This window comes from Anarhichas minor, unplaced genomic scaffold (genome assembly GCF_050575085.1).
Source record: "Anarhichas minor isolate MPS153535 unplaced genomic scaffold, ASM5057508v1 ptg000010l, whole genome shotgun sequence".
NCBI classification, from domain to species: Eukaryota; Metazoa; Chordata; class Actinopteri; order Perciformes; family Anarhichadidae; genus Anarhichas; species Anarhichas minor.
In genome coordinates, this window is record NW_027466456.1 from 18,493,339 (window position 1) to 18,519,119 (window position 25,781).

Here is a 25,781-nt window from a genome sequence, read left to right on the forward strand (position 1 = left end):
CCTGCCACAATTTAGTTTCTTATTTCTATATTTCTGTACCTGGAGGTAGCTGCACACAAAGCATGTTGAGGCTGTTTGGTCAACAGTTAGTCAAACCTCCCTCTGACATCTGGATAGATTACAGTTTACCTTTAGTGCGTTCATTCAACTGTCACTTTTTAAGCTTGTAGTGATTTCTAGGCTGGATTCTATTGCACAGGTATTGCCGTTACTGCGTGCACCTCTTGTGTTTGCTGTGTAACTCGTCATAATGTGACATACAGTATATGCAGGCGTATAAGGTGTCCCCTCACTTTCACTTGTAGATGTAAATGGGAGAATGCAAAGTGAGTGGAGCGTCACCGGTAATTACACCGAGCTGTTGAGTTTAATTGAACCTGATCAAACCTGCTCTGTGTGTGTGTGTGCATGTGTGCGTGTGTCAGTGCATGTGTGTGTGTGTGGACTTTGAGTGGAATAGAGGCCCAGTGTTCTTCGGCCCCAGCTTTAAATAAGGGGTCTTTATCTGGCTGAGTGTGCAGCGCCGACGTGGAAGCACTAAAGGGCCACCGCGTTTCCTCCGTACAGACGGGGCTCATGCCGCTGGCTCCAGGTGTGGTGACCACTAACCAGCACGGCTTCTAACCGTCACGCCTGATTTGGAGCCTGAGGCCGTCCTGGCCGCTTGCACACACACACACACACACAGTCTAAGTGCACGGTGTCTCACGCGCACACAGTCGTGCACACGCACATCCATTTCTCATTTAAAGTTAATCCCCCCCCCCCCCCCACCCCAAGTGTTCATTAAGTTCCCTCCCCTCTTGGCCCTCAGCAGTGGAAACGGGCATTCTGGGAGTTGGAGTGTTTAGTTTGAGGAATGAGCTTTCTGATCGGTTCTGATGGACTCCAGAAACAACACCTTCTCCAATGACGTTCCGCAATGCCAGGCCTGACTGTCAGACTGCAGTATTATTTTCCTCTTGTTCCAGGAAGGTCAAGAGTTGAATTATTTCTGCTTTCAATTTTTGATCAGTCTCAAGTCACAGTCAAGTCTCAAGTCCTCATTTTTGATACGTAGGTACCAAAAGACAGGAGTCCATTCTCATACTCCACCTTTTTTATTTCTCTTCTGAAGTCTACAGAAAATACTATTAATCCTTTACAGAGTTGTTGTTAATAAGTAGAGGAAATCTTCCTACCAAAGGTCCCTTAATAATCTCTCCCTCTCTTTTCCTCTCTCCCTCTCTCTCTCAGATCTCCTTCGACTTGGCCGAGTACACCGCTAACGTGGACGGCATCGGTACGCTTCGTCTCCTGGACGCCGTGAAGACGTGCGGTCTGACCAACAGCGTCAAATTCTACCAGGCCTCCACTAGCGAGCTTTACGGCAAAGTCCAGGAGATCCCTCAGAAGGAAACCACGCCCTTCTACCCTCGCTCACCTTACGGTAACATACACACACACACATACGCAATGTACTGTAGATCCATGTGGAAACGCACACACACACACACGGATTACCTAACATTTTCTACCTTGCACCATTCGTCAAACCATTGCCTATGGCCATGTAAGGGCATACAAACACAGATTGCTTGATACCTCGCAGCACTGTGTGTGTGTGCGTGTGTGTTAGTGAGTGAGTGAAATAGAAGGGGGGGGGCTTCAGTGCTCAGGCAGCAGTTGAGCTCTCCGCACACCCTGAGGCCAAAGCGTCTGACTGAAGACTGGAGTGGCTCTCACTTTAACAAAGACACCTTTATACCCTCAGCACTCAGCACTCACTTTCGACACACACACACACACACACACACACACACACACACACAGTCAGGCATGCTGTACACGTGTGTGAGCGATCAGGTTTCATGTTCTCTGTTGTCTAAATGCTCTCCTCGCTGACACTTTCCCCATCTGTCAGCACTCAATCTGACGCTGCATGGGAGACACATACCATCCCGAGGAGGGCTGCTCCTCTATTAATTAGACTTTGGATGGGGGGGGGGGGGGGGGTCATGGCGCCCTCCCTTCACCTCCAGTGTACATCCTGACCTACTGCTTAATCAACGGGCGCCTCCCTTTGCTTGCTCTGGTATTCCCCTCATCGCAGGAGGAGGGAGGAGGGAGGAGGAGGAAGATAGTAAGAGGAAAAGAGGGGAGAACTTTTTGTGCAAGCCTGCTTTCGGTCAATCAGCAGGAGTCTGCGGCTCGCGTTCCTGACGTTGAAATATGATCTGCGGTACCGCTGTGTTCAAATGTGACATGCAGTGTACTTACGATCTTTCTCTCTGCAGCTCTGGGAAGAGAGGATCAGTGTTTCTCTCTCTCTCTCTCTGCTTAGGTTGTCACTCCGTATCACTGAACCACGCTAATAGCTGTGTGAAAGTTTCCTTTGTCGATTTAGTGAATAAAATGTGAGTGTGAAAGGTCTGCTTGTGCTTGTTTGTTTTTTGTGTGAAGTGATGTCTCCCCCCCCCCCCCCCCCCCTGGTGCTAATATGTGTCCGTCGCCTCTCCTCTCAGGTGCCGCGAAGCTCTACGCCTACTGGATCGTGGTGAACTTTCGAGAGGCCTACAACATGTTCGCCGTCAACGGGATCCTCTTTAACCACGAGAGCCCGAGGAGAGGTGAGCTCGCAGCACGACACGCATACTGCTGTTCAACGTCCCCACAAAGCTGTTTCTTGTCCTACAGCGTGGAAATGAGATTTTGGAGGAGCATCTGATAGTAATAGAGGAGAAGACAGGAGTATGTGCTGCTCAAAGAGCCGTATTAAAGGTCACATTAGGGCTGAGCAATGTTTTCATTAAACTGCTGGCGAAGGTTTTTTATATATTGAAGTATTCCTGTGTGCCATCTGTTGTTTATAATGATCAGGCAGGAGTTGTAAAAAAAAAGAGGATCACCACTTTATTCAGAAAACATTTAACTTTTAACTGAATGGAATAATTCCAAACAAGAAAATAAGCTTATTTTTTGCAGTCAAAAATCTGCCAATATGTTTTATCAGATTGACAAACTAGATGCTCTATTCTGGTTGTGGAAAAAATTACATCACCTGTCGAGAGCAACCGTTCAGCAGAAGGTAAACCATTGTTGGATTTTGTACAAGTATTCAATTACATGCTCTATATAAAGTAATATTCATTTATTGGTGGAGCCAGGTCCCTCATAACCACTTGACACACAATCGCACGCATTCTGACACATAGTAAGTCGTTTGTGGTCACGTTTTTAATATGCGCCCTGAGCCCCGAGGGTCGCAGGCGCTGGTTTAACCCGATTTACACGCCACCGCGACCCAAAAATGAATACCACATGACTGCAGCCCCAGCGCTGAGCCCAGGTCAGCCGCTCAGGTGTTTATGATTTATCCCCTAATGAAGGCCCCGGCCGCGACCCCGGCCGAGGTTCAGGGGTCAGCCAGTAAACCCTAATGGATTACCACAGATAGATAGGTGTGGGAACTGGTGCGCTCTTACAGCCAGCTCAGCAGAGACGGTGTGGTCGCCGTCCGAGGTCTTGTAAGGGACAGCTAGTCCGTCTGGGAAGGATGTGTGATGCGGAAGAAAGAATGGGCTGGATGACGGGAGGAGCCATGGGGATCAACAGAAAGTGAATCTAAAACAATATTTGCGATTTACGATAAATCAGTCGATCGATCAGAGTTACTGATCATGAAAGTAATCATTAGTTGGAGCTCTCGAGATAAACAAACTGAAACTATGAAATTGGAGTGTGTCCTTTTCCACACAATGACCTTATAAGGGCAAAGCTCTCCGCTCCCTCTGTAACACTCCCTTAGCCTTTTGGTCCCTCGTCAGCTCTTTTTCATCTCTGTCTCTGACTCTGCTTCTATCTTTCCATTCCTTTCTTTTCCTTTTTCTTCCTCTCTCTCTTGCTTCATTTCACATCTTCATCCTCCCTTTTTCCACAGTCAGCATTACTGCAGCGGGTCATTGGGTTTACTCCCGCCACTTCTATTCTCAGAGTTACGGCCGTCGTCGCTCATAAAGCAGGAACGCTGAGCTGTGATGTGGCCAGATGTCCCACGCTGCTGCCTTGCACAACCCAGTGTGGCGCTTGTGTTGGCTGGATTGGCCAGTGTTTACCCGGGCCCCCCCCCCCCCCGGGGCCCGCCATGACCCTGCCTCTGCCGCGCTGAGGGGGCGTTTGGCCGCGCTCTCCTTCACACACAGGAGGTGCTTTAGAGGGGAGGAGTCGATGCTTTGAGCTGCGAAACACCCGCATGGCACAGTTTGTCATTGTTGGGGTGTGAGGTACGTTACACAGTGTGAGATACATAGCTGTGTGCTGTACAGAGAGAACACTGATCCACCTTTACGTCACTCCTGGGGTCTTGGATGCTGATTCAAGCCATTGAGTGTTTTCTACCCTCACGCCAGAAAAAGTACTGAGTGAAGCTGACCGTGCTCCACTATTAATTATATTAATATATATTATATTATGTATTATAATATTTCTTGAATTCAACATTATCGATAGTGTCCTCAGAGATATTCACTATACGTTTGATAGTGTTTGTTTGTGACGTAAATGGAGTTCAGTTTCCTTTAAATTCAATTTAAAATAGTACATTGAACATCATAGTAATTTATATACTTTATAATGTTAGGGTAAGTATTGTGGTGGGACACTATAAAGATCTTTCTGGGAAAAGACAAAACTGAATCTAATATATATAATATAAGAATTCAGCCGTTATGACGGTGGCTACCCAGGTAAAGACAAAAACGTGCACCAACAGAAAGTCAAACAGTAGGAACTGAACCAACAACACACAATAAGATATCACTGATATATACAAAATCAAAAGAAATCCATAAATTCACACTACTGGCTACTCTCTTTGATTCCCGCATGATTTGGCAACATTTCCCACCGAAACCAATGACATCACTAAAAAAAACGGATGTTCCCCTCTCCTCCGCTCTCAGCCACACCATGAACATCTCTGTTCTGTGTTCCTACGTGTGTTAACGCTCTTGTATCAGAGAGAGATAAAGGATTATTTATAGTCTGTGTGCTGCCCCTCCTTTCCTTATATGCACCACTTGTATCTCTACATAATTAGTCACTAATGAGGGAAGGAAGTCCATGATGTCAGCGTCGGTGGCCCTGACATCACCACTCTCTCGCCCCCCCCCCTCCCACACACAGGAAAAGCTGTGACGTCATTGTCCCAGGGTGCCAGTGGCTGTGTGTGTGTGTGTGTGCGCCTGTGTTTGAGAAACAAATAGAGGTTTTGCCTTTCTGGGGTAGTTTTTTTGCTCCAATGGCGTCTGCCAAAGTCACCTTACCAACATACCGGCCAATCATCTCTGTGGCGCGGAGTGGCGTGGTGTGGCGTGTCACACGGGGCGGACTGGTCTGGTGGCTGTAGACGGAGGAGTGACGCTTAACACCAGTTTCCATCCTCAGACTCTCCGTCCGTCTGCAGGATTCAACAAGGAGCTCTGTCTCTCAGAGCGCCCACGATGACTTAATCCCAGCAGGAATGCCCTTCTGGTTTCTCTTACAGTTCTCATAAACACCTGACCGTTCAACCAATAAACAGCCGGCCTCCATTGTTCTGCAGCGAAAAGGTCAGAGTCGGACGGCCGCGAAGAAAAAATATCCCGATGGAAATCCAGCATGAAGCAAAGCAAACAGAAGCCCGCATCTGCCGGCCAGTTCACACCGCGGCAAAGCTCCTCTCTGGTTAGCTTAGTCGTTAGCCATAATAAATAACCCTCACATTGACTCTGAAGAGGGGGATTAGCGTTAGCAGGGGCGCGAAATAGACTCCATATTGCTTCGACACATGAGACGGTGCATTACTCCACAGTCTCTTGGCATGACTGATCAGCAGTGAAGCCTGTGCAAATAACCAGTTCATATGTTTATTTGGTCATCATATCAGCAAGCACCTCAAAGTCCCCAAAAATCTAATTTTGACGATAAAAGACGAAACCCACAGTTTAATTTATAGCTATTTAGCAGTGTTTTGATCCAAGTCTGTGTAGTAAATCAGACCAGTAATATTTTTTGCGCGCGTTTCCACCGGTGCTGCTACTGACCAGCTCCAGTTGTAGGCTAATCCCCCCCGGTTTATTTGGGGAAGTCCCATCCATCTCTCCACCCTGAGAGCTCTGTGGTTCACGCTTGGCAGTATAGAATAATATACTGTTATGTTAGGAGAGGAGACCAGTTAGCATTGGGGAAGTAAGAATAGCACTGCCAAAGTCAATGCTGCCCCGCGAATACTCATACACATACAGCCGCTGAGCCGCTACATGCCTTGGCTTCAACTTTCTGCTTTCGTTGAGACGGAGCCCAAAAGGTCAGATCGCATGATAGATTTGCAAGGGGATATGTTTTCCATTTATCGGAGAGGTTATTTTCTAAGGAAATCTTCAAATAGGATCGACTCGGTCAGGGGGGGGGGGCGGAATGATCTCGTAAGAAGGAACTCGGCACGGAGCGAACGCTTCTTTGTTTTTCGGTCTTTCGTTCTCGCCGGGTGTTGATGAGAAAAGGCTGAGTGAGAGCAGTCTAAACATCAGCTGAACTGTGGCGAGGTGAAGAGCGGAGTCTTGACACCTCGAAGCGGAGCCGACGACGGAGTTCTCTCCTCCATACTTCCCACCGCTTTGTGTCACGTGGCCAAAAAAAAGGTGCTTCCCTCCGCCTGTCTTGGTTTCAGACCCATCATGTGGTCGTTTAGGTTTCTACCTTTTACTCATCCCCATCGACGCCCTCAAATCGGTGTTTGTTGTCCCAGATCACCATGGTATCCAAGACTTCTGTTGACTGAGTGCTCGCTTTGAGCGGCACTAATTACACCGAGTTCAGGGCTCCCCGTCGCCTTTCTCAACCTTTGCCAGTACCTCTTATAGGACAATAGAAACCCCAACATATCACTCTACAGACCTGTGATTTAGTCACACTACAGGATGCTGCCAGACGCAATTACGTCTTTGTTTTTCGATACTACTCATTCGCTCTCGGTTCCCTGATGTGGAGGTGGTGCTGTCAGTGTTTCGAGCTCAAGAAAAACATGTATCATCGACTCCCCTCTCTTTCTCCACACTCTGCCTTTCTTTCCCCACACCTTAGCACACCGTGTGCCATCCATCCGTTTTTTTGTTGCATCACAACGCAATAAAAAAAAAACCGCAAGCTTCTTTGTCTTCGCAACCTCTCCAGCCCCATTCCAACCCTCCTCGCATTGCAATTCTTTCTCTCGGCACCCTCCCTGTCGGTTGAGTCAGCTCAGAACGAGGGCAGCGGTCTGTCAGGTGTGAATAGACGCTGTGTTGGCGGAGCTGAGCGCATGACCTCTCTTGGATGCAACGCAAATATTCTCCCTTCGTCGAGGCTCCAGAGATCAGTCGGAAAGGGAATTGTGCAATAACAGCGATGGCAGACACTGACAGGTCTTTGGCCCGGGTGGAATTTGGCCAATCCCAGATGAAGGGAAGATTCCTCCTGCAGAATCACTCTTGAAAGTCAGTTATTTGGTTCATAACACGGTATAGATAAAGGAGATGCGTATGAGATGAGGACACACTCATTTAGATGTATGCAGAGCTACAGGGTCGACCTAAAACCTGAAATGTGTGCGGGTGGAGATGGACATTAGGGTTGCATTTTCCACTTCTACCACAAATGCTTTTCACTCCCCTGGGCCATTGGCCAAAGACAGAGTGGGATTATGGGATTTGCAGTTCTGGTTGAATTCCAAAACAGGTGTCTAAACCTTGTGTTGAGGTAATCTCAGGGTTCTCTGTTGCTATTTTGTTCTTTTTCTCTACCAGCTTCAGAACGTGGCCAGTTCAGACAAGCTCACGACAGAAATGACTCAACCGCAAAGTATCTGGAAAATACCTGGAACGAGTCTTTGTGTTTGACTTTTTTTTAAGAAACGTAGGCGATCCACCGTCCTATTTTGGGAACGTGGCTCATTAAAGCAGTCTGGCTTACCGAGTCATTCCACATCTTTATTAAGAAAATGGAGAACTTGGTAACATCCTGCAAATCACCTTGGAGCAGATTTACGTGGTAATGAAAAACATACGCCATAGGTCTAAAACTGGAACAGGAGACTTGGCTTAGGAAGGAAGTAGATCTTCTACCCGTGCAAATATAACATCAAAGATCAACGTGATAAATGTTTGACGTGATTCAAGACTTGAATAAACTCCATCTTTTCAGGTTTTCCAGAGCTTATGTGCCGTTCGGCTGAGCCATAACCACACATTATGTCTGCAAAATAAATGTTACAGAAGAGTGATCTGAATGAATCACGCCGCGGTTGAATCTCAATTAGTGAACGCACATAAATACGCTCACAGACGGTAATATAGATGTGTGTGTGTGTGTGTGTGTGTGAGTCAGACGTCTGGAGGTCTTGAGTGCGTACAGTGAGGGCTGGGCCGTCACACAGTTTGAAGACAGACTTCATAAGTCACCTTGCTGTAGCAGCATGGTTCTAACAACAGAATCTGTTGAGTAACCAAGGCCAGTCGGGCCAAAGCCCCCGCAAACCCCCAGTCCCCTCCCCGGCTCCCCCCTACACTCGAGCCCCCCAGCTGACGGCTCCCGTCCCCATCCTGTCTGGGCCCACATGGCCTGGCTTTGGATGGGAGACATCTCCGCACTTACCCTCCTCCTCCTCCTCCTCCTCCTCCTCTTTTTCTCCCCACATTTCAGCCCAGCTGTGCCAACGAACCCCGTGTGTTACGTTTTTCCTGTCGCTTCTCTGGCCAAAAAATGAAAAGGAGTGATGGAAAAAAAAAAGAGAGAGAGAAAAGAAACGGTTGAGTGAGAATGAGAGAGAGAGAGAAAGAGATTGAGTGTCCATTTCTGGCACGGGTTTTGCTGTCTGCTCACTTTTCACGGCCCGCGGTTTTATTAGACTTTCCGCCGGGCCACGGGCAAGGTTAAACGGCCACCGATGCCCCGTTTGGGCTCGAAAACCTCCTGTTAGCTCCCCCTCCGGCTCCCCTCGCCTGGCTGTCCTGCGGTGCCGCTGCCAGTAAAGGAAACACATTAACACCCGGGGCCAGTAACAGAGAAGGCTTTGTCCACAGCCAGGCAGGGCCCGGTCCATTAGGCCCACGCTCTGGTCCACACCGCACCAATTAGAGCGGGCAGGGAGCAGAGCCACTCCAAACATAGGTGTGAGCTTTACAAGGAGACTACAGGTGTGCTCGGGGGGGAAATAATGGACTTTATTACTCATTGGGTGTACTGTGCTACACTGTATCCTTCTGCCACCTTTTTAAGAGCAAACGCGGCCCCGCAGAGTTTTGACAACCTGTGTTTAACCTGCAAACCTGAGTTTTCCGTTGGACGTTGGTTGAAATCGAAACCCCTGCGTTCCAATTCACGATTGTTACCAATCGTGGCTCATGTTACCTTTCCTTGCCCCACTGGGTCCTAATATACGATATACTGTAGAGAGAGATGCAACTAATGAAATCGTAATTATTCTTTTAATCTCTTGGATTATTTTTTGATTAATTTTTGGATCAAAAAAATTAATACAACAATGGGGGGGATTGTCTATTGCAAGTTTCCAGAGCCCAAGCTGCCATTATAGAATTACATGCTCGTCAGTCCAATAATCAAAAAAAAAAAAAAAAATTGAATTTACAATGAAATAAAATCGAGAAATAATGGAAAACAAAAGCAAAGCAGAAAGTGGATGTCAAGATGCAGCCTGCAGGGAAACCCATGTTAGACTGTTTTGCTTGATAAAATAATTCATTTAACTTTTAAAAAGCATTCCAGAAATTCAAAATTGCATTTCGATCAAGTTCAAGACTCACAAGAGACTGGTTTAAAAAAAACAACAACAACAAAAAAAAGTCAAAGTCAACAATGCTTTCACTCCCTAACAATGGTGAACATCCAAAAACAATCTACACCTCCCATAATGCAGCTCCATAGCATTTGTACATTAGATCCTCAACCCATTTCTTTAAAGCTTCACACCCAGAGATTGTAACACAGTTAAAATGCCCACAATATGATAAACCTGTGGGATAAACAAAGTTCCTCCACATAAAGCATATTCAGCTGTTTCCAGCTGTGTATTCATTCCCCATGAATCTGCGGAGTTCCCCTGAAAAATAGTTGTCGATTAAGTATATGTCCGTTGGCTGATTGCCCGATCATTTCGGACGTGAGAATGTCAAATAAATATCCCTCACAGGCTGGTGAGCCCGTCTGCTGTGGATGAGAGCAAAGCTGACAATCATGCATGCGTCAGTAGCGGATGAATAATTGCAGCTTAACATTTGACTCAGTGGTATCTGCCAGAACAGATGACCTGCCAGCTTGGAGAACGGGCCCCCGGGGGGCCAGATGAGACGATCATGCAAAGACGGGACAGGTCTGACATCGGAGGGGGTTTCCATCCGCAGTTTATCTACGCTCTATAGACACGTGCTATTTCATCATAAAAGTCACAGAACTCTGAATACTAGCGGGGTTTGGACGTCAGATTTTGAATTCAGAGAAAGTCTGAAGACTCTTTTAAACTTTATGAAACTCCAGCTCAACGTGGCGGCAAAGCAGCGTCGACACGGGGGCCATGTGACCGCGCTACCGACACACAACATGCTGTATTTTCTCAAATAAGCACGTCTAACCTTCCCTGGTTCTGTTTTTGCTCAGCCTGCCCCCGGGGCTGTCGCTTTCCTATGAAATAATTACTACAAATTTGGTGCATTCGCATGATTGGGTTCATGGGATTTTCCTGTGTCTAAATGGAGGCTCTGCTCCATGTCAGGGCAACAGTGATACAGTGTGGAGACAGAGCCGCGCTATTATGGACTGGAGGTGTGCGCGGAGCTAAAAGGCAACATTCATCTCAGACGGGATGAGTTAAAAAAAAATAAAAAATAGAAAATACAGCATGTAGGTTCACGCAAGGTTGTGGGAGATTTACGTACAGCAGAGATGACGCGTGCGCTAAAAATAACCAACTCTTTGATGCTTTCCTTTGAAATGAAACTTTCACATATCTGCCATTTTGCCTTTTGAACACGAGACAGAAGAGCCGAGCCACAGTTGAACTCCTCAAGCTCTAATAAACTGTTTCGACTAAGGCGGTGGCATTATTAGACATGACACCGTAATATTTAGTGTTGATTTCCCTCAGTATAACGCTATAATGTTTGGCTTGGAGGACTGGCGCATTTATTCGCAGGCTCTCTGCGGCATCGCTCCCCCCGCGGCAGGAACAGAGAACCTGACACCGGCCCTCGGTGTCCTGCCAGAAGCACCCAAAAAACGTCTCTAACCCTTCCAGTGGCACAGAGGTGATCATTAGGAGCCCATTTCTTCTCCCGCAGATAATACCGCCACGTGTGTCGGGGAGCTCTGCCGGGCCGATCTGGCAGATGTGGTGATTCTGGACTGGACGCCTGCGCCACACCGGCAGAAGCAGGGTGGTCCTGTTTGGTTGTCGTGTTTTTTTTTCTTCTCTGCGGCAGTTTCCTGTTGCTTTCTTTTTGGTGCAGACAGGCTGATGCTCTGACATTTGTGTCGGGCATCCAGCCCAGATTTGACACTGAAATAGTGAATTAGAGAGGAAAATGAGAGAGAAGGAATCTAAAAGGATCTAGTGGCTGAAATGTGAGGTGGTAACGAATCGATTTGAGTTTTTTGCTTTGGCTAAAGAGGATTTGGAGCAGTAGAGGAGGTTTGGAAGGCTGTGTGTGTGTGCGTGTGTGTGTGTGTGTGTAGAAGTCTGGTAGGAATCTCTAAACTCTTCCACGAGGAGGCCTCAATTTCACTTATCTGCCCTCCGTTTGTTTCTCCGTTTCTGACCGATATGCGTTTGTGTGTGTTGGACCGAGCTAACCCTCTGTAATATTTTTACCCCGTGTAAACAGTGATTGAATGAAGTGCCAACGAAGCGTTTTCAATCTATGTGTTTTAGGTTCGAACTTTGTGACGCGTAAGATCAGCCGCTCCGTGGCAAAGATTCACCTCGGCCAACTGGAGAGCTTCAGCCTGGGCAACCTGGACTCCAAGAGGGACTGGGGCCACGCCAAAGACTACGTGGAGGTAAAACACACACACACAACCATAACCGCACACGGTCCCAGAGAAAGAGACACAAACTGTGCGCGCGCTGCTGCAGAGTTGAACAGGGTTCAGATGTGCACGTAGCATTAACGGGGCCATGTTTTCCCAGATCGTTTGAGGCCGCAGTATGCGATCTGCATGAAGCCTCCTGTGATTCCCTGCCAAAAGAGAAACGGAGATAGAGAAAGAAAGGGGGGGGGGGGGGCCGTAGGAGAGAGAGAGAGAGGGGGCTCCATGCTGCGAGGCCACAGACTGCACTCTGGTTTCCCACAACTCACCCATGTCCCAGATCCCTTCAGGGCCCCCATCGCCATTCCCCGAACGCCCGCAGAAGAAAAGAGAGATATTAAGGGAATGCTGCATCCTGGGGACGATGACAGAAATATGGTGTTTGTGTTCACGTAATGGTGCCAGCAGCAAGCAGAGAAGGGAGTGGGGAGATGAAACGGAACAGTGGGGTCGCCACGTCCAGGAGCAGACGGAGTTCAGTGTTTCGGAATATGTGTGTGTGTTTTTCCCCCGTCCATATGTGTGTGTGTGTGTATGTAAGGAAACTCACATTCCTACATGTGTGTGTGTGTGTGTGTGTGTGTGTGTGTGTGTGTGTGTGTGTGTGTGTGTCAAAGTGTGAGATAGGTTAAGGTTGGAACACGTGTGTGCGGCTGTTGAGATGAAAGGCTCGACGGGTTGCCATGTCTGACAGCAGACCCCTCACCGCGGACCGTGTTATTATTAGGAGGTTATGGTGGCGGGGGGGGGGGGCGCTCTTTGAGATGGGAGCGGGGGTGACTGAGGAGGTCACGGCGGGTAACCTGGCTTTAACTGCAGATCTCAGTGTGGGGGTCACTGCGTCGGAGCAGTGCCGGGTGGAAAAGCGGCGTCTCAAGCTGTAGAGGCGGGTCACGGAGGCGAAGGTGGCGTCAGTGAAGCGGTCACCGCCTGATGCCTCAAGACAAGATCAATCATATCCACACTGAATTATATTTGGCTCCTGTGGGAGGAAGTCTGACGGTTTGTCGGAGGATATTTTGCTGTCACGCAAACTGATTCACATCTGACAAAATGGCGCATGGTATATATTATTATTATGTATCGATTAGATATTGGAAGTAAAAGTCCAGTTCATATGTGAGGTGACAGGAAGGTGCGGCACTTCAAGGCGGAGTGGAAGACACGCAAATCAAATTTTAGAGGTCAATGGAAAAATTATCAATGGTGCCGTCATCCCAACGGCCTGAGAAGCTGTAGTGTAGTAATGTTGCAATTTTGAGAAATATCGATGTTGTCATTAAAAGCATTTTCGGTGTAAATTTAAAGTACACTATTGTGTAAAACAACAAGGCTGCTTCTTATTCTTCAAGAGTAAAACTCTAGTTGTTGGGTTACATTCAGCTTCCTGTTATTTTTGTCTCACTGACCAGTTGTGAGCTTCTATGTTCATGCGACCCTGTGTCACTGTGTGTGTGTGTGTGTGTGTGTGTGTGTGTGTGTGTGTGTGTGTGTGTGTGTGTGTGCGTGTGCGTGCACTCGCCTGTCCAGGACACCCTGGCTTGAGACGCCCCAGGTTTCCTGTGGGAAAGGCCGACATTCCAGCTCTGGTGAATCAGGCACCTCCTCGCCGTGCGTCTCCAGTTTCGGAAAAGGCCGATTTCGGGGAAGCCAAACAGAAGCGCGAGGAGGTGCTGAGGGGAACTGATGAGGAGGATGGGGAAATAGGGTTGGGTGGGGTGTGGGGGGGGAACAGACGCGTGTTTGTGGGGACGTTTGTACATTATGCATAAATGAGCCATCTCTCCCGCCCTGCAGACCATCAAAGGCCGCGACTGTCACCACGACCCCTCCCCTCCCTCCATCTCACTTTGAAATATCCGTCCAGCGTCCAGCACTGTGTTACCATGGCAAAGCCAAACAACTGGCAGTTTGTAAACAGAACCATGTGTGTCTGCTTTAGGCTGACAACTGCTTTTCCTCCCTCCCTCTCTTACTCTCGCTCGCTCGTTCCCTCTCCTCACCCCACCCAGGACAGGGAAATTGCTTGTAATTGGCCGTGGATGGATTGCGGGTGGCAGGAGGGGCGTGCTGTGTGTCTGCCCTAACGACGTCTGAAGGCGTGCGGCTGGCTGGGCATCGTCTCAGCCGGGTATCGGGTGTCCGTCCCAGGCAGGCAAGACAGACCTGGAGCTGCCCAGCTACTCTCAATGGAGTCCTTTTATTATTATTATTATTATTATTATTATGGTGTTATGGAATAGATGCCAGGAGCTGAACCCTTTAGTACAAAATCGGCAGATAGAATGATTTAAATCCTCCTGATCGCATTTTCCTCAAAGCTTTGGATTTTTCCGGTTCGGCTGATGGTGTTTGAAACATATGGCCCCTTTTTTTTTTTTTTTTTCGGGGATTTTGGCGATAATGAACCGATTTCTGCTTCTGAGCATGCCGAGGCGAAAAGGAAACCCCACAGCAGTCACTCACTAAAGACTTTATCAAAGCAGATAAAGAGGGTTGTCCATCTTTACCAAGGACTGCCCTCCTCCTTCGTCTCAGCCTATGCCCCCAGTCTGAGTCTGCCCGTGGTGGGTACAGCTGTTTGAAGCCCCCTCACCTACACCTCCTCCCCTTCTGGCTGCAGAGAGCCATTTCCTGTGCAGAGCAGAGGGCTGGCTGGGAGGGAGCAGGAGTCGGCCTGGTGGTTTTGTCTCTGTCTCTGTGTCTCTCTCGCTCTCTCTCTCTCTCTCTCTCTCTCTCTCCCTCCTCCTACTCCGTTCTACTGGCTTACTTTCTCTATCCTTTTGTCTGTTTCCTCTCCCGCCTCTGAACCTTTTTTTAAACTTTTAAATGTTTTGTTCCCCCCCCCCCAGAAAAGCTGCGTCACCCGACCAGCGCTCCACCAAAGCGTCGCTCCCTCTTGCTCTCGTTTGGCGAGCAGTCTACCACCCAGTTACCAGATATTTCCCCTCTTGACATCTAATAACCGCGTCTTATTTTTCCCCCGACTGGAGCTGGCGTTGCTGTTCTCGCTGCCGCATAGCGGACCAGAAACTGTTGCCAGATGAGATGTGGCTGACCCGCTGACACACACACACAGGTCCCGACAACCCCTCCTCGCCGCTCTTGTCTTGTTCGCATATTTATTTTCAAAATATAATTATCTGTGAAATGGGCTTGGGAAGGTGTTTCCTAGCAGTCTTAAGGTGTGTGTGTGTGTGTGTGGTTGCCCCTGTGTGGTGGGAGCTGTCTTGATTCCTGGCATTGTGTGGAGGCAGCGAGGTGACAGGACAGCCCTGATGGTGTAATTCTTTCACCTCCTTTATTTTTCTAATCCTTTTTTTTTTTTTTTTTTTTACTGCCGCAGCTGCCTCTCTGTGCAGTAATGGTTACAGATGAGGCTAATTAGCCAATCACAGAGCAGATCAGGGCCAATCAGAGATGATTGATGAGAGCGCGGGGCCATTCATCACATGTTTTTGGCCTTGGAGGTGACAGCGGGGGGGGGGGGGGGGGGGGGGGTCAGGCTCCAGGACTCGGTACAGTAAACTAGACATGCACGTCTACACCTCCAGCTCGTTGATGGGGCGCTCAGCGTGCAGAAAGCCTCGTTAACTTTCTCAAAGACATTCTGAGGCTTGATGGACGCTGGGTGGTTTTGCTGTGGAGATCAGATGTGTTAGTGTTGGGGGGTGTTTCAGCCTGACAGCCTTGATGGTTTTAGCTCGTTTGCTAGTTTAAACAAAAAAAGGAGAATATTCATTTTAGCTTTAACCAACCGTTATTTTCATTATTAATTTAGGCTTTTGATTATCTTCTAGATAAATCACATCGTGTCAATTTCATAGTCGTCAGTGTCTTCTTCCAAATGTCTTGTTTTGTCAGACCAACAGTCCAAAACCCGAAGATATAGTTTATAATTATAGAAGATGGCAACAATAATAATCAACACATAGGTTAAATATATCATTTATCAGCAATTATCACATAAACATAACGATATTATGATTTCCATGAGTAGTACGAGTTTAAAAGCACAAGAGCGCTTTGCTGTCCCCCTGCTGTGTTTGTACCTGTACTGTGTGTGTGTGTGTGTGTGTGTGTGTGTGTGTGTGTGTGTGTGTGTGTGTGTGTGTGTGTGTGTGTGTGTGTGTGTGTGTGTGTGTGTCGGCGTGAGTGTGTGTTAAATGCATGCCTGGATCTTTACAGCAGTGATTCAGGGAGCTGGTAAATACCTTAGCCTGCTCTGTAACGTTTTAATAAACACAGCTGGAGTGGTAAAAGGCTAAAATGAGAGCTAATAGGGCAGAGGAGAGGGCGCGTTAGGTTTCATCACCAGCACCTCCTGACTTCAACTCCCCCACCCCCTCAACCACTGCTGCCCCACAACACACACACCCTTGCATAATCATAATGTCATCTCAGAGTTCAGTGTGTGTGTGTGTGTGTGTGTGTGCGTGCGTGCGTGCGCGCGCACTCTGCAGTGGGTTAGTCTGAGTGTAGATCATTTAGTGAGAGAGAGACTGTGTCAGAAGCTCCCGTCATGTTGACTTGGCATCCCACACAAGCAGGATGAGTAAACGACAGCAGCTGTGTGCGTGAACGTGTGTGTGTGTGTGTGTGTGCGTGTGTGTGTGTGTGTGTGTGAGAGAGGTTTTGTGACGTTAATTGCAGGTGAAATTCGACCCATGGCCTCAGCAGCAGCTTAATAAACTGGGGTTTGCCCCCCTGTGGCTCAGAGCAATAAAACCACACTGAACCTTCAGCAACCTTATGCATGAACACACACACACACACACACACACACACACACACACACATTGAGATGTGTAAATTGTTCATTGACAGAGAATGTTGACTCAGCATAACAAAAAAACGTTAAGCCTTTTAACGGACTGATACAGGGTCTCTGTTGATGGAGCCTCTAAGGTGTCCTTTGGAGTATGGGCTCAACAAAAGACATTTCTTATTATATATAACAGTGTTGATGCTCATCATCTCTCTGATTTTCATGTAATAAAAGTAGGGAAATCCTTTCGGCGCAGAGACTTTTTTTTTTTTTAAAGGAACGTATTAGTTTAACTCTATTACGTTCTCATGCACCCACAAGTCGTTGTGTTTTGCGTCAAGAAGACGATGACCTCTGTAGTTTACTGTCCCGGTGATCTGGTGAGGTAAAGTCAAGAGACAAAGAAAGTGAGCTATGACTTAAAAACATTCAAAAAGGACTTCAATGTCAAAGCTGTAGAAATCTCTGAACCCTCCTTTAAACAGGAAGATCTGGGTCGACTAATTTTGAATGCTGTGCTTCTTGAAGGGAAACGATGCTGTTTGTAGGGGTTCACTGTTTCCTTAAGTAGTAACTCACTTTAATTTAATTTCCACATCAAATCTCCTTTTGCTTATCTGACCGTAGGCCGTCGACACACACACACACACACACACACACGTGGGCCGAGGTTTTGCACTAAAACATAGTTGGGTTGTTGTCAAATTAAAGCAGAACACAGACACAGGTAGACAGAGGAGAGTTGCACTTGGCTGAGCACACGGGAAAGAGGCGTGGGAGGTGAGCTACAACCAAAAGAATGATGCATTAGGTGAGACTCTTAAAATAGATCCCCAGGGAGGCACTCTTGCCCCATCTGAGTCCAAATCCTAAATCACCAGACGTGGAGTGAGTATTTACTGTGGCATCGCACCAGAGGGACAGAGAAAGAGGCTCGGGGGGGGGGGGGGGGGGGGCGGCCATAGAGCAGCAATACTGAGGGTATTCCCAGTCCAGATCATTTAGAGCAGCGGGGAAGATAAATGGAGAAAGGTTGTGTAAAAGTGACTCCCTCCTCTTCTAATAGAGGAGCAGATAACATGACGGCAGACATTCTGGGGTTACTGCTGTTGTGAAGGGGCCACGGTCGGGTTTGCAGCTCCACGCACTGAAACCTGACCCAGGAGGTGTCCTCATTTTTGGGGTGAGATTCAGGGGTTTTCAGGGAACATCTTTCCCTGTTCCCGTTCTGTTAATTACTTTCTTAGTCCGCTTCAGAATGTAACGGGGCTGACAGAACGGTTACTGGAGGCTGGAAGTCATGTCTTTTTCTTTTTCATCAATTTTGCAGTGTTTCTACTGGTTTAAAACCCCAAAAGATGCTGCATCGGGCTTTGATTGCTGCAATGTGACCTAAAAAACAACTTGCAGTTTTACGTGAAGAAGCAAAATAAAGATGCACTCGGAGCACCAAAATACAGGTTTAATTTCAGATGGACAAAAGGTAATTCAATGCCTGAGAGGAATATGTCCATCTCCAGATCTCTTCCTGTAGAAATGATACCAGAAAGCTCGAAATAATAATAATAATAATAATATCTTCCTAATAAAGGAGGACCTTTTATTAGCTGCTACAGCGTCACCACAGCTTTGGCTCTCGTTAGTCTTTTGCTTTTCGTTTTATTTCTTGTGTGCTCTTCCTCGTCCACCCTCTTCTGTGTTGGGACAAGATGAGTTCATAAAGGGTCGAGTAATCCCGGTAATACATTTTGTGGAAAGATCAATAATTTCAACAAATTAAAAACTATGAATACGTTATTAATATTATTACGTTGGTATGATAATTGTCATTGAAACCTAATGTGAGCAAATATCTTTTCAAGTTCTAAAGTTTCAATCTCAATCTTTTGCACACCTGTGTTTTTTGCATCTGGTGAGGGAGATTGTGAGATACAACTGAAAGCTCCTACTAGATATATTTGTCTTGTTAGCTGCACGAGATGTGTTGTGTTTCTGTCATCCCGGCGCCGCTCTGTGTGTTTTGCTTCTCATTATTTGGACGCAGTGTCAAACTTCTCCAATCATGTCTCTAACTTAATAAGCCTCGTTTCACTCTCTTCATCTGCATGAACCCAATCTTACTGTTGAGCGTTTTGTGACCCTTTTGGCTTCCCGTTCCTCAAAAATGAAGCGGCTAGCGCTCGTTATCCTTTTGGTAGTAGAGTAGGCAGTGAAGGTGATTCAACTTGACGTGACTAATGACTTTATTTTCCTGTTTCAAGGCTGTTTCACTCCATAAAACATTAAGAACCTGCAAAATAATCTTCCTGCTCCAGTTGAGGAACGACTTTTGGAAGTTGCAACGCAAATGTGTGTCAGATTTCAATAAGGTTTTACTGCGGTATTGATGGCGAGTGCAAATCATTCTTCTATAATTGGAACCAAAGTCTCATAATATACTAGTAGTAGGCATGCCAATGACTCTTTGTGCCCGATGGAGTGGAAAACACCCGGGTGGTGCTTGTTTTTGCCTGAACCAGCGCAAACCAGAGAGCGTCTGTCCAGCTGGCTCTGGTATGAGGGGTATCTTTAAAGGAGAGAAGAAAGGTTGAAAGTCCTTCATGTTGGAAGGAACCTTTACTGTTCCTGTTTCTTTTTTAAAATTAACTTAATATTAGGAATATGTCTTTTATAATGGTGGAAACAAGATAAATGTTTGTGCTACTTAGATTTAATGCTACTCCCAGAACATTCAGTATATTTTGCCGTTTGTGTGTGTGTGTGTGTGTGTGTGTGTGTGTGTGTGTGTGTGTGTGTGTGTGTGTGTGTGTGTGTGTGTGTGTGTGTGTGTGTGTGTGTGTGTGTGTGTGTGTGTGTGTGTGTGTGTGTGTGTGTGTGTGTGTGTGTGTGTGTGTCGAGCAGCAGCAGCTGGCTGTCCGTCTCAGAGTGACAGGCCAAAGCTCTCTCCCCTGCTGGGTTGAGGATGAAAGCAGATGCTCTCCTTCTTCTTCTTCTTCTCCTCCGGATCTGTTTTTCTCTCCTTTCTCCTCGCCGCCTCGTGTAACCAGAGTCCTCAGCTTTCATACGAAGCCCGCAGGATAGTTTGCACCCCGGAGTCCCGCAGAAAGCTTTACGAACATTGACGGGCCCGACGGTTGAGTTTGACAGACGTATAAGACGATGCAGATGCTCGATGAAAATGTGCACACGATTCATAAACGGGAGGGAACCCCAAAGCCAAAGTCGATTGTAATACAGCACTCTGTGGCAAGCCTTTTAAACGTCTCCCTGTTTCCAAGTCATAAACAAAATAGATAAATATGCAACATATTTCCATCCTCTCAGATGCAACCCCCACCTCCCTAACAGGCTACAACAATACAAAGACAACATGAGAGCGACGTGAGAGCCAACTGTTGCTTCTTGTGTGTTTGCTTTGAAAAGCGAGAAGACGAATATGAGCCAATGACGGCTCTTAATAACAATGAATACTATGCTTCTTTGACACATTGACATCTTTAAATACAGTTTTGTGTTTCTCCTTGTGGAAATCTGTGATTTGTGCTTTTAGGAAATCTTTACGTTCTTTGTGCCAGAACCAGAACCCAATCTGAGCCAGTGCTTTTAAAGTGTTTCCTTCGTTTTGTAAAATAGTTTTGGTGCTGATGTCAAACCAACGAGTTTTTCCTCCAAGTTCCTTACTTTGAAGGGTACACACACACACAGAACAGCAGAGAGTCATACCTCCCACCTGGACAGAGGGGGTGGAGCAGGAGGGGGTGAGGCAGCAGGGGAAATGGATGGGCCTGATGGCTCCAGAGGGGGTGGGTGGTGGGAGGGCTCAGTACCCTGCTGGGGGTTTAACAGGTCGGGGCAGGAGGGAGGGTGTCAGCTGGGGGCGGTGAGTGCGGGTGTTAGGGAGGACACTTTGAGCCATGGACTTTCAACAATATTTCTAATAACTTGATTATTTGTCCATGCATGTTGTCGCAAGCCCCTACCTAACAAAATATTCATAAAAAACTGAAATTTTCCCTTTTTCCCGTTACAGATTACTTAAGAGACAATCGATGCCAGCTTTTTGGTGCTCTTTAGGCCGTTTCAGCCGGCCTTCTAGCGATGCCGGCAGAGCTTGATTTAATGGAACTGAATTGCACTGAACAGACAGAGAGCAGCAGAAGGTGGAGAGTCCACAGCTGCTCTGTGAAGCTGAGACACTGCCTGATTGGGAAGCACAAGTGTGAGAGGACACCCTAATGCAATAATCCCTCCCAGGCCATTGTGTGTGTGTGTGTGTGTGTGTGTGTGTGTGTGTGTGTGTGTGTGTGTGTGTGTGTGTGTGTCTCTCTACTCGTGTGTGTTTGTGATGCAGAAAAAGGCTGAGTCTCATGTCGTGACATTTTAGGGAGTATCAGGGAGTGCAGTGAAGCCTTCAGTGGTCTAGCAGACAGGACTGATGGAGTAGAGGGATGTTTTGGGGGGTCATCTTATTTAAATTGTGTGAGGAGTCTGGCCTGACTCTTTTTGGGACTGGAATGTGTGTGACCTTCTCTCTCTCTCGCTCCTCATTGTGTCTCTGGCCCTGTCAGACGGTCGAGCGGCTCGTGGGAAGATTCTCCGTCCAGACTGCAGAGTGTCGATGTCGAGCCAAATATCACAGGAGCTCAGTCACGGTCTCTCACTCTCTCTCTCTCTCTCTCTCTCTCTCTCTCTCTCTCTCTCGCTCTCTCTCTCTCTCTCTCTCTCTCTCTCTCTCACAGTCTCTCTCTCTCTCTCTCTCTCTCTCTCTCTCTCTCTCTCTCTCTCTCTCTCTCTCTCTCTCTCTCTCTCTCTCAATTACATTTTTTGTCCGACCCGTTTGATACCCGGCTCTCTGTGGACACACAGCCTGTGTGCGTGCATGTGCTTATACAGGGGCATCGCTATTACTTGGTCTATAAGAATAAATAGCTCCCATTGTGCACATCTGGAAAGTAATTGTTTGCTTGTGTTTGTGTGTCACATTGTATTACCTTTGGATTCAACACATACTGATTGTTCTCTCTGTTTAGACCTACAAAGGGTCGTCTGTGGTGTCAGTTTTACCACAGAAACATACATAACAACAATTCCATTTAATTCACTAATAATGTTCAGCCAAGTTATTATTCAATGGAACATTTTTTAATAGGCAGCACCTCCCCATCAGATCAGTTATATGAAGACAGGCTACTGCTCTCCTACCTGAACAGAAACCTGACCTATAAGTCACATCACAGGACAATGTGTTGGGATTAATAAATTATCTACTCTGTTATGCATGTTTTTTTACATTTGCAGGTAATATATTCACTTTTTTACCCCCACCTGTAGTAATGTTTATTTGCTATATTTTCATTTTTTTGGGACTTGGTTGTGTGTTTTATGGGGCTATTTGTCAGGTGTTTAATTTGTATGGTATTATAATCCATAAACTTGATTGATTTTTCAATCCAGTTGTAAATTGCAGCAGTGTCACAGGTTAATAAACAAGTCAAACTTCTTTCCATTTGGGTCAATATCCAAGTCAAACAGCCTTTGCATGCTCCCCACTGAGAGCTCCCTACTGATGCAGAACGACCTCATTTAACAACCTGATTGTGTTTTTGTTTTTTACAAGAGTTTAAAAACAGCTCCCAGGTAGAAAGCAGTCCTGATTCAGACCCAGGCAGCATTTTCCCGCCAAGCCCGCTGAGAGCTGCCTGTAGTCTATTGAGCGTGGCAGAGACATCCTCCCAACCCGTCCACTTGAAACTGACCTGATGGCTTTAATGGAATGGAAACATTTGTTGGGTCAGAGCAATGAAAGACGCTCTTCCCTCATCGCACAAGGCCAAATGGCTTCCTTATGTTGTCTGTTTTTTATGAGACTCATAGTAGATCCACGTTCGCGCCGGCTTATCGGTTTAAACCAGGCGTACGACTCTGTGTGTGGCGCACAAACACACACAGTTTGCACTGTTTGCAATAAGCTTTGTGGCTAACTTGTGATAAAAGGTCACTGCAACAAATGATGTGCTACTTGTACATATATTTAGACAGGCATGCATGCTGCATATAAAATACTTAAATAGAAAACAACAGGCCTGTGTGCAGTTGGGCACATGCACAAGCGAGGTTGGAGTTCTGTTTGGTAATTGGTGAGGAAACGCTGCGCCGAGGTGTTGGTCTGACGGATGAGGAGAGAAGTGACACGGCGCTCGGAGCCGCTCTCTGCACCACAATGAGGCTTTCACTGCACGCTGCTCGTATTGAACTCTATCCTTGTTAAAACAGCCTGGTTGGAGAGCCGTGTGTTTGCTTTCAGAAGGTGGGACTTTCTGAGGGAGTGCCAGGGATCCCATTTTTAATTAAGTGGCCCCGCCAATATATATGTGTGTGTGTGTGTGTGTAACCTGAGAGGAGGCCCCGTCTGTGACCTGCAGTGATAGAGGCAGTTTGTTTTCATTCTAAACTTGCACCAGAGTTACTGGTTTTGCACCTTATTTGACCTTTCCGTCACCTCTCGCTGACCCGCTGCTCTCTCTCTCTCTCTTTTTTCCTCAGTGACACCACTCTCTTTGCCTTTTCCCTTTTTAACCCCCCCCCCCCCCCCTCCCCTCCCAGTCACGTCCTTTCCTTCCATTTTCCCTTTCCCTCTCTCTGGACTTTCCCCCTCACTCTCCTTTGCCCACCTCACAATGCCCGAGTCAGCTGTCCCGCCGAGCCGTCCCGCGCACGCTCACCCGATCAAAGTGAACGGTTGCACATTTGTCTTGACATTTGCTATAAAAAGAGCAGCTCGCTAAACACTGCAGTCCTCTCATTATATCATTACCGACCCACAGCAGGCAGGCGGCCCTCTGACTTCTGTCTCCCTCTTCTCCTTCTTCTCTCTCGCTGTTTTCAGTTATCCGTCTGTTTTAGGGAACAGCAAAGAGCAGAAGAAAAAGATGTGGGTGGCGCTGTAGAGAGGGAGAGAGGTGGGGACATGCGCCATAGTGAAGGGGAATCCCTAGCTCTCCGTTGTGGAGAGGGGGGGCAGGCCAGCTGAAGTGTTTGTTTATGTCTGTGGGCCAGAGGGGAGATACGGTGGCCATGTTCAGCAGCTACATGAAAGGCCCCGAGCGCTCTAATGAGACGTAATTACTGTGCGCGTGTGTTTACGAGATTGCGAGGGAGCGAGGAGGAGAGAGAGAGAGAGAGAATGAATAAGCACGTTTCACCCCGCATGTGTTTACTCCCCGTCTTCACAAATCGTACGCTTTCTTTTTTTTCTTTCTTTCTCGCCACGCAATAGCTTGCCTCGTTGCCCTTCCGAAGCCAGCGCGACCTCAAAAGTATAGAGCTCGCAGATTGCCGACTGTCACACGGCCGGTCACGCTTGTTTTGTTCCTCGAGACATCGAGCTGCAGACCGGTGCGACATGATGCCGGGAAGTCATGTGCTGGCCACGTGGGACGATTTCAAAAATACACCAGATGCACATTTAGACATCCAGAAGAGAATAGATGCTGTGCTGTGCGAGAGGTGTGTGATTATCTGCTGGGAAAAAAAAGGCTGACGAAGATCAGCTTCTCCCGAGCTTTTCCCAGCATCTGACATGACTTTTTGGATTCGCATTTTTAACGTTTTTTTTACTGTCGGAATAATTATGTCAAAAAACAGGTGTTTTACATTTTCTAGATAATCAATAAATCCCATTAAAAGAGCGAAATCACAGCCTGATAAAGCGTATGGACTCATCTGTGTGAGGTCGATTATTCTCCAGAGATCAAAATGGTTCTTTAGGTGTCTTCAGACTATCGCAGAGTTCTATTGCACAGACGTATAAGCTACAATACGTGTTCGTAGGATAAATGTATCAATGGTTTAGGTCTCCTTCAGGAATTTTTGGATAATAAGGAAAAGGTGAAATAACGCGAGACGGGTGGATCACATGATTTAGCATCTTTTCTGAGCTAATGCTCCATGTTTGCTGTCCGTCACGTCATGAAGGCCCGCGTGGGCAGACCGCGATGAGCTCTTAAATGGCCTGGAGCTGGAAATATGACTGTTTGTATTTACAGGCCATTTAGAGCTTTCCACTGGCATTCACACTCTCCGACCGCTGCAGCGAACACCAGCCTATACGTGCACGCTCCAGTCACTGAGAGCTCTCTCTGTGTGCCGCAGAGTGTGTGCGAGCGCACAGACGCTCGCCGCCCCCCAAAATAGCATGCGCCCTTAATTACTGCTGCAAACACAGGTGTGGAAAGCCAGGCCTCCCTCCACCCAAAACCCCAGACCCACCGTCCAGCACACAGCACTCTGTGTGTTTCTGTTTGGGAGCACAGGAAGTCCAGCATGTCCGTGTGTGTGTGTGTGTGTGTGTGTGTGTGTGTGTGTGTGTGTGTGTGTGTGTGTGTGTGTGTGTGTGTGTGTGTGTGTGTGTGTGTGTGTGTGTGTGTGTGTGTGTGTGTGTGTGTAAATTTGTGAGGAAAGAGAGTGTGCAGATGTGTGTCTTCATCAATGTGAGTGGTTGAAATTGTGTGGCTGAATGAGTGAGTGAGTTTGTGCAACTGTGTGTGTGTGTGTGAGAGAGAGAGAGAGTTTGTGTTTGTATATGAGTGAGTCCAGACCACACCCTTTGAAGTCAGCAGTGCTGTGTGTTGGGGTTTTGGGCACGGACACACAGCCCCTCCGCTGGCGGCCTAGAAACCCTACACCCCACATCAATCAGACCTGCCACTCATACATTATTCATATCCCAGACACACACACACACACACATTTAAACACACACTTTCTCATCCTTTGACTGCATTTTTTTTTTTTTTGCTCCTTACAGTATATCTCCAGTTGGCTACAGAAGTGAAACAGGGTGGGTGCTGCCACTGATGGGGGGGGGTCTGCCTCCATTCAGCATCAGTCGGTTAGAAACAAACGCGTGGTTGTGGAC

The 25,781-nt window shown here is 47.3% G+C and overlaps 1 protein-coding gene across 1 annotated transcript in view; it reads left to right on the top strand.

Annotated features, from left to right (window-relative positions):
• gmds (GDP-mannose 4,6-dehydratase) overlaps window positions 1-25,781 on the top strand; it is a 140,410-nt gene that overhangs the window by 45,224 nt on the left and 69,405 nt on the right. Inside the window, exons 5-7 of the mRNA XM_076088486.1 lie at window positions 1,237-1,429; window positions 2,505-2,609; window positions 11,939-12,066. Of these exons, the coding sequence (XP_075944601.1) occupies window positions 1,237-1,429; window positions 2,505-2,609; window positions 11,939-12,066 (426 nt within the window). The remainder of the gene's footprint in view (window positions 1-1,236; window positions 1,430-2,504; window positions 2,610-11,938; window positions 12,067-25,781) is intronic.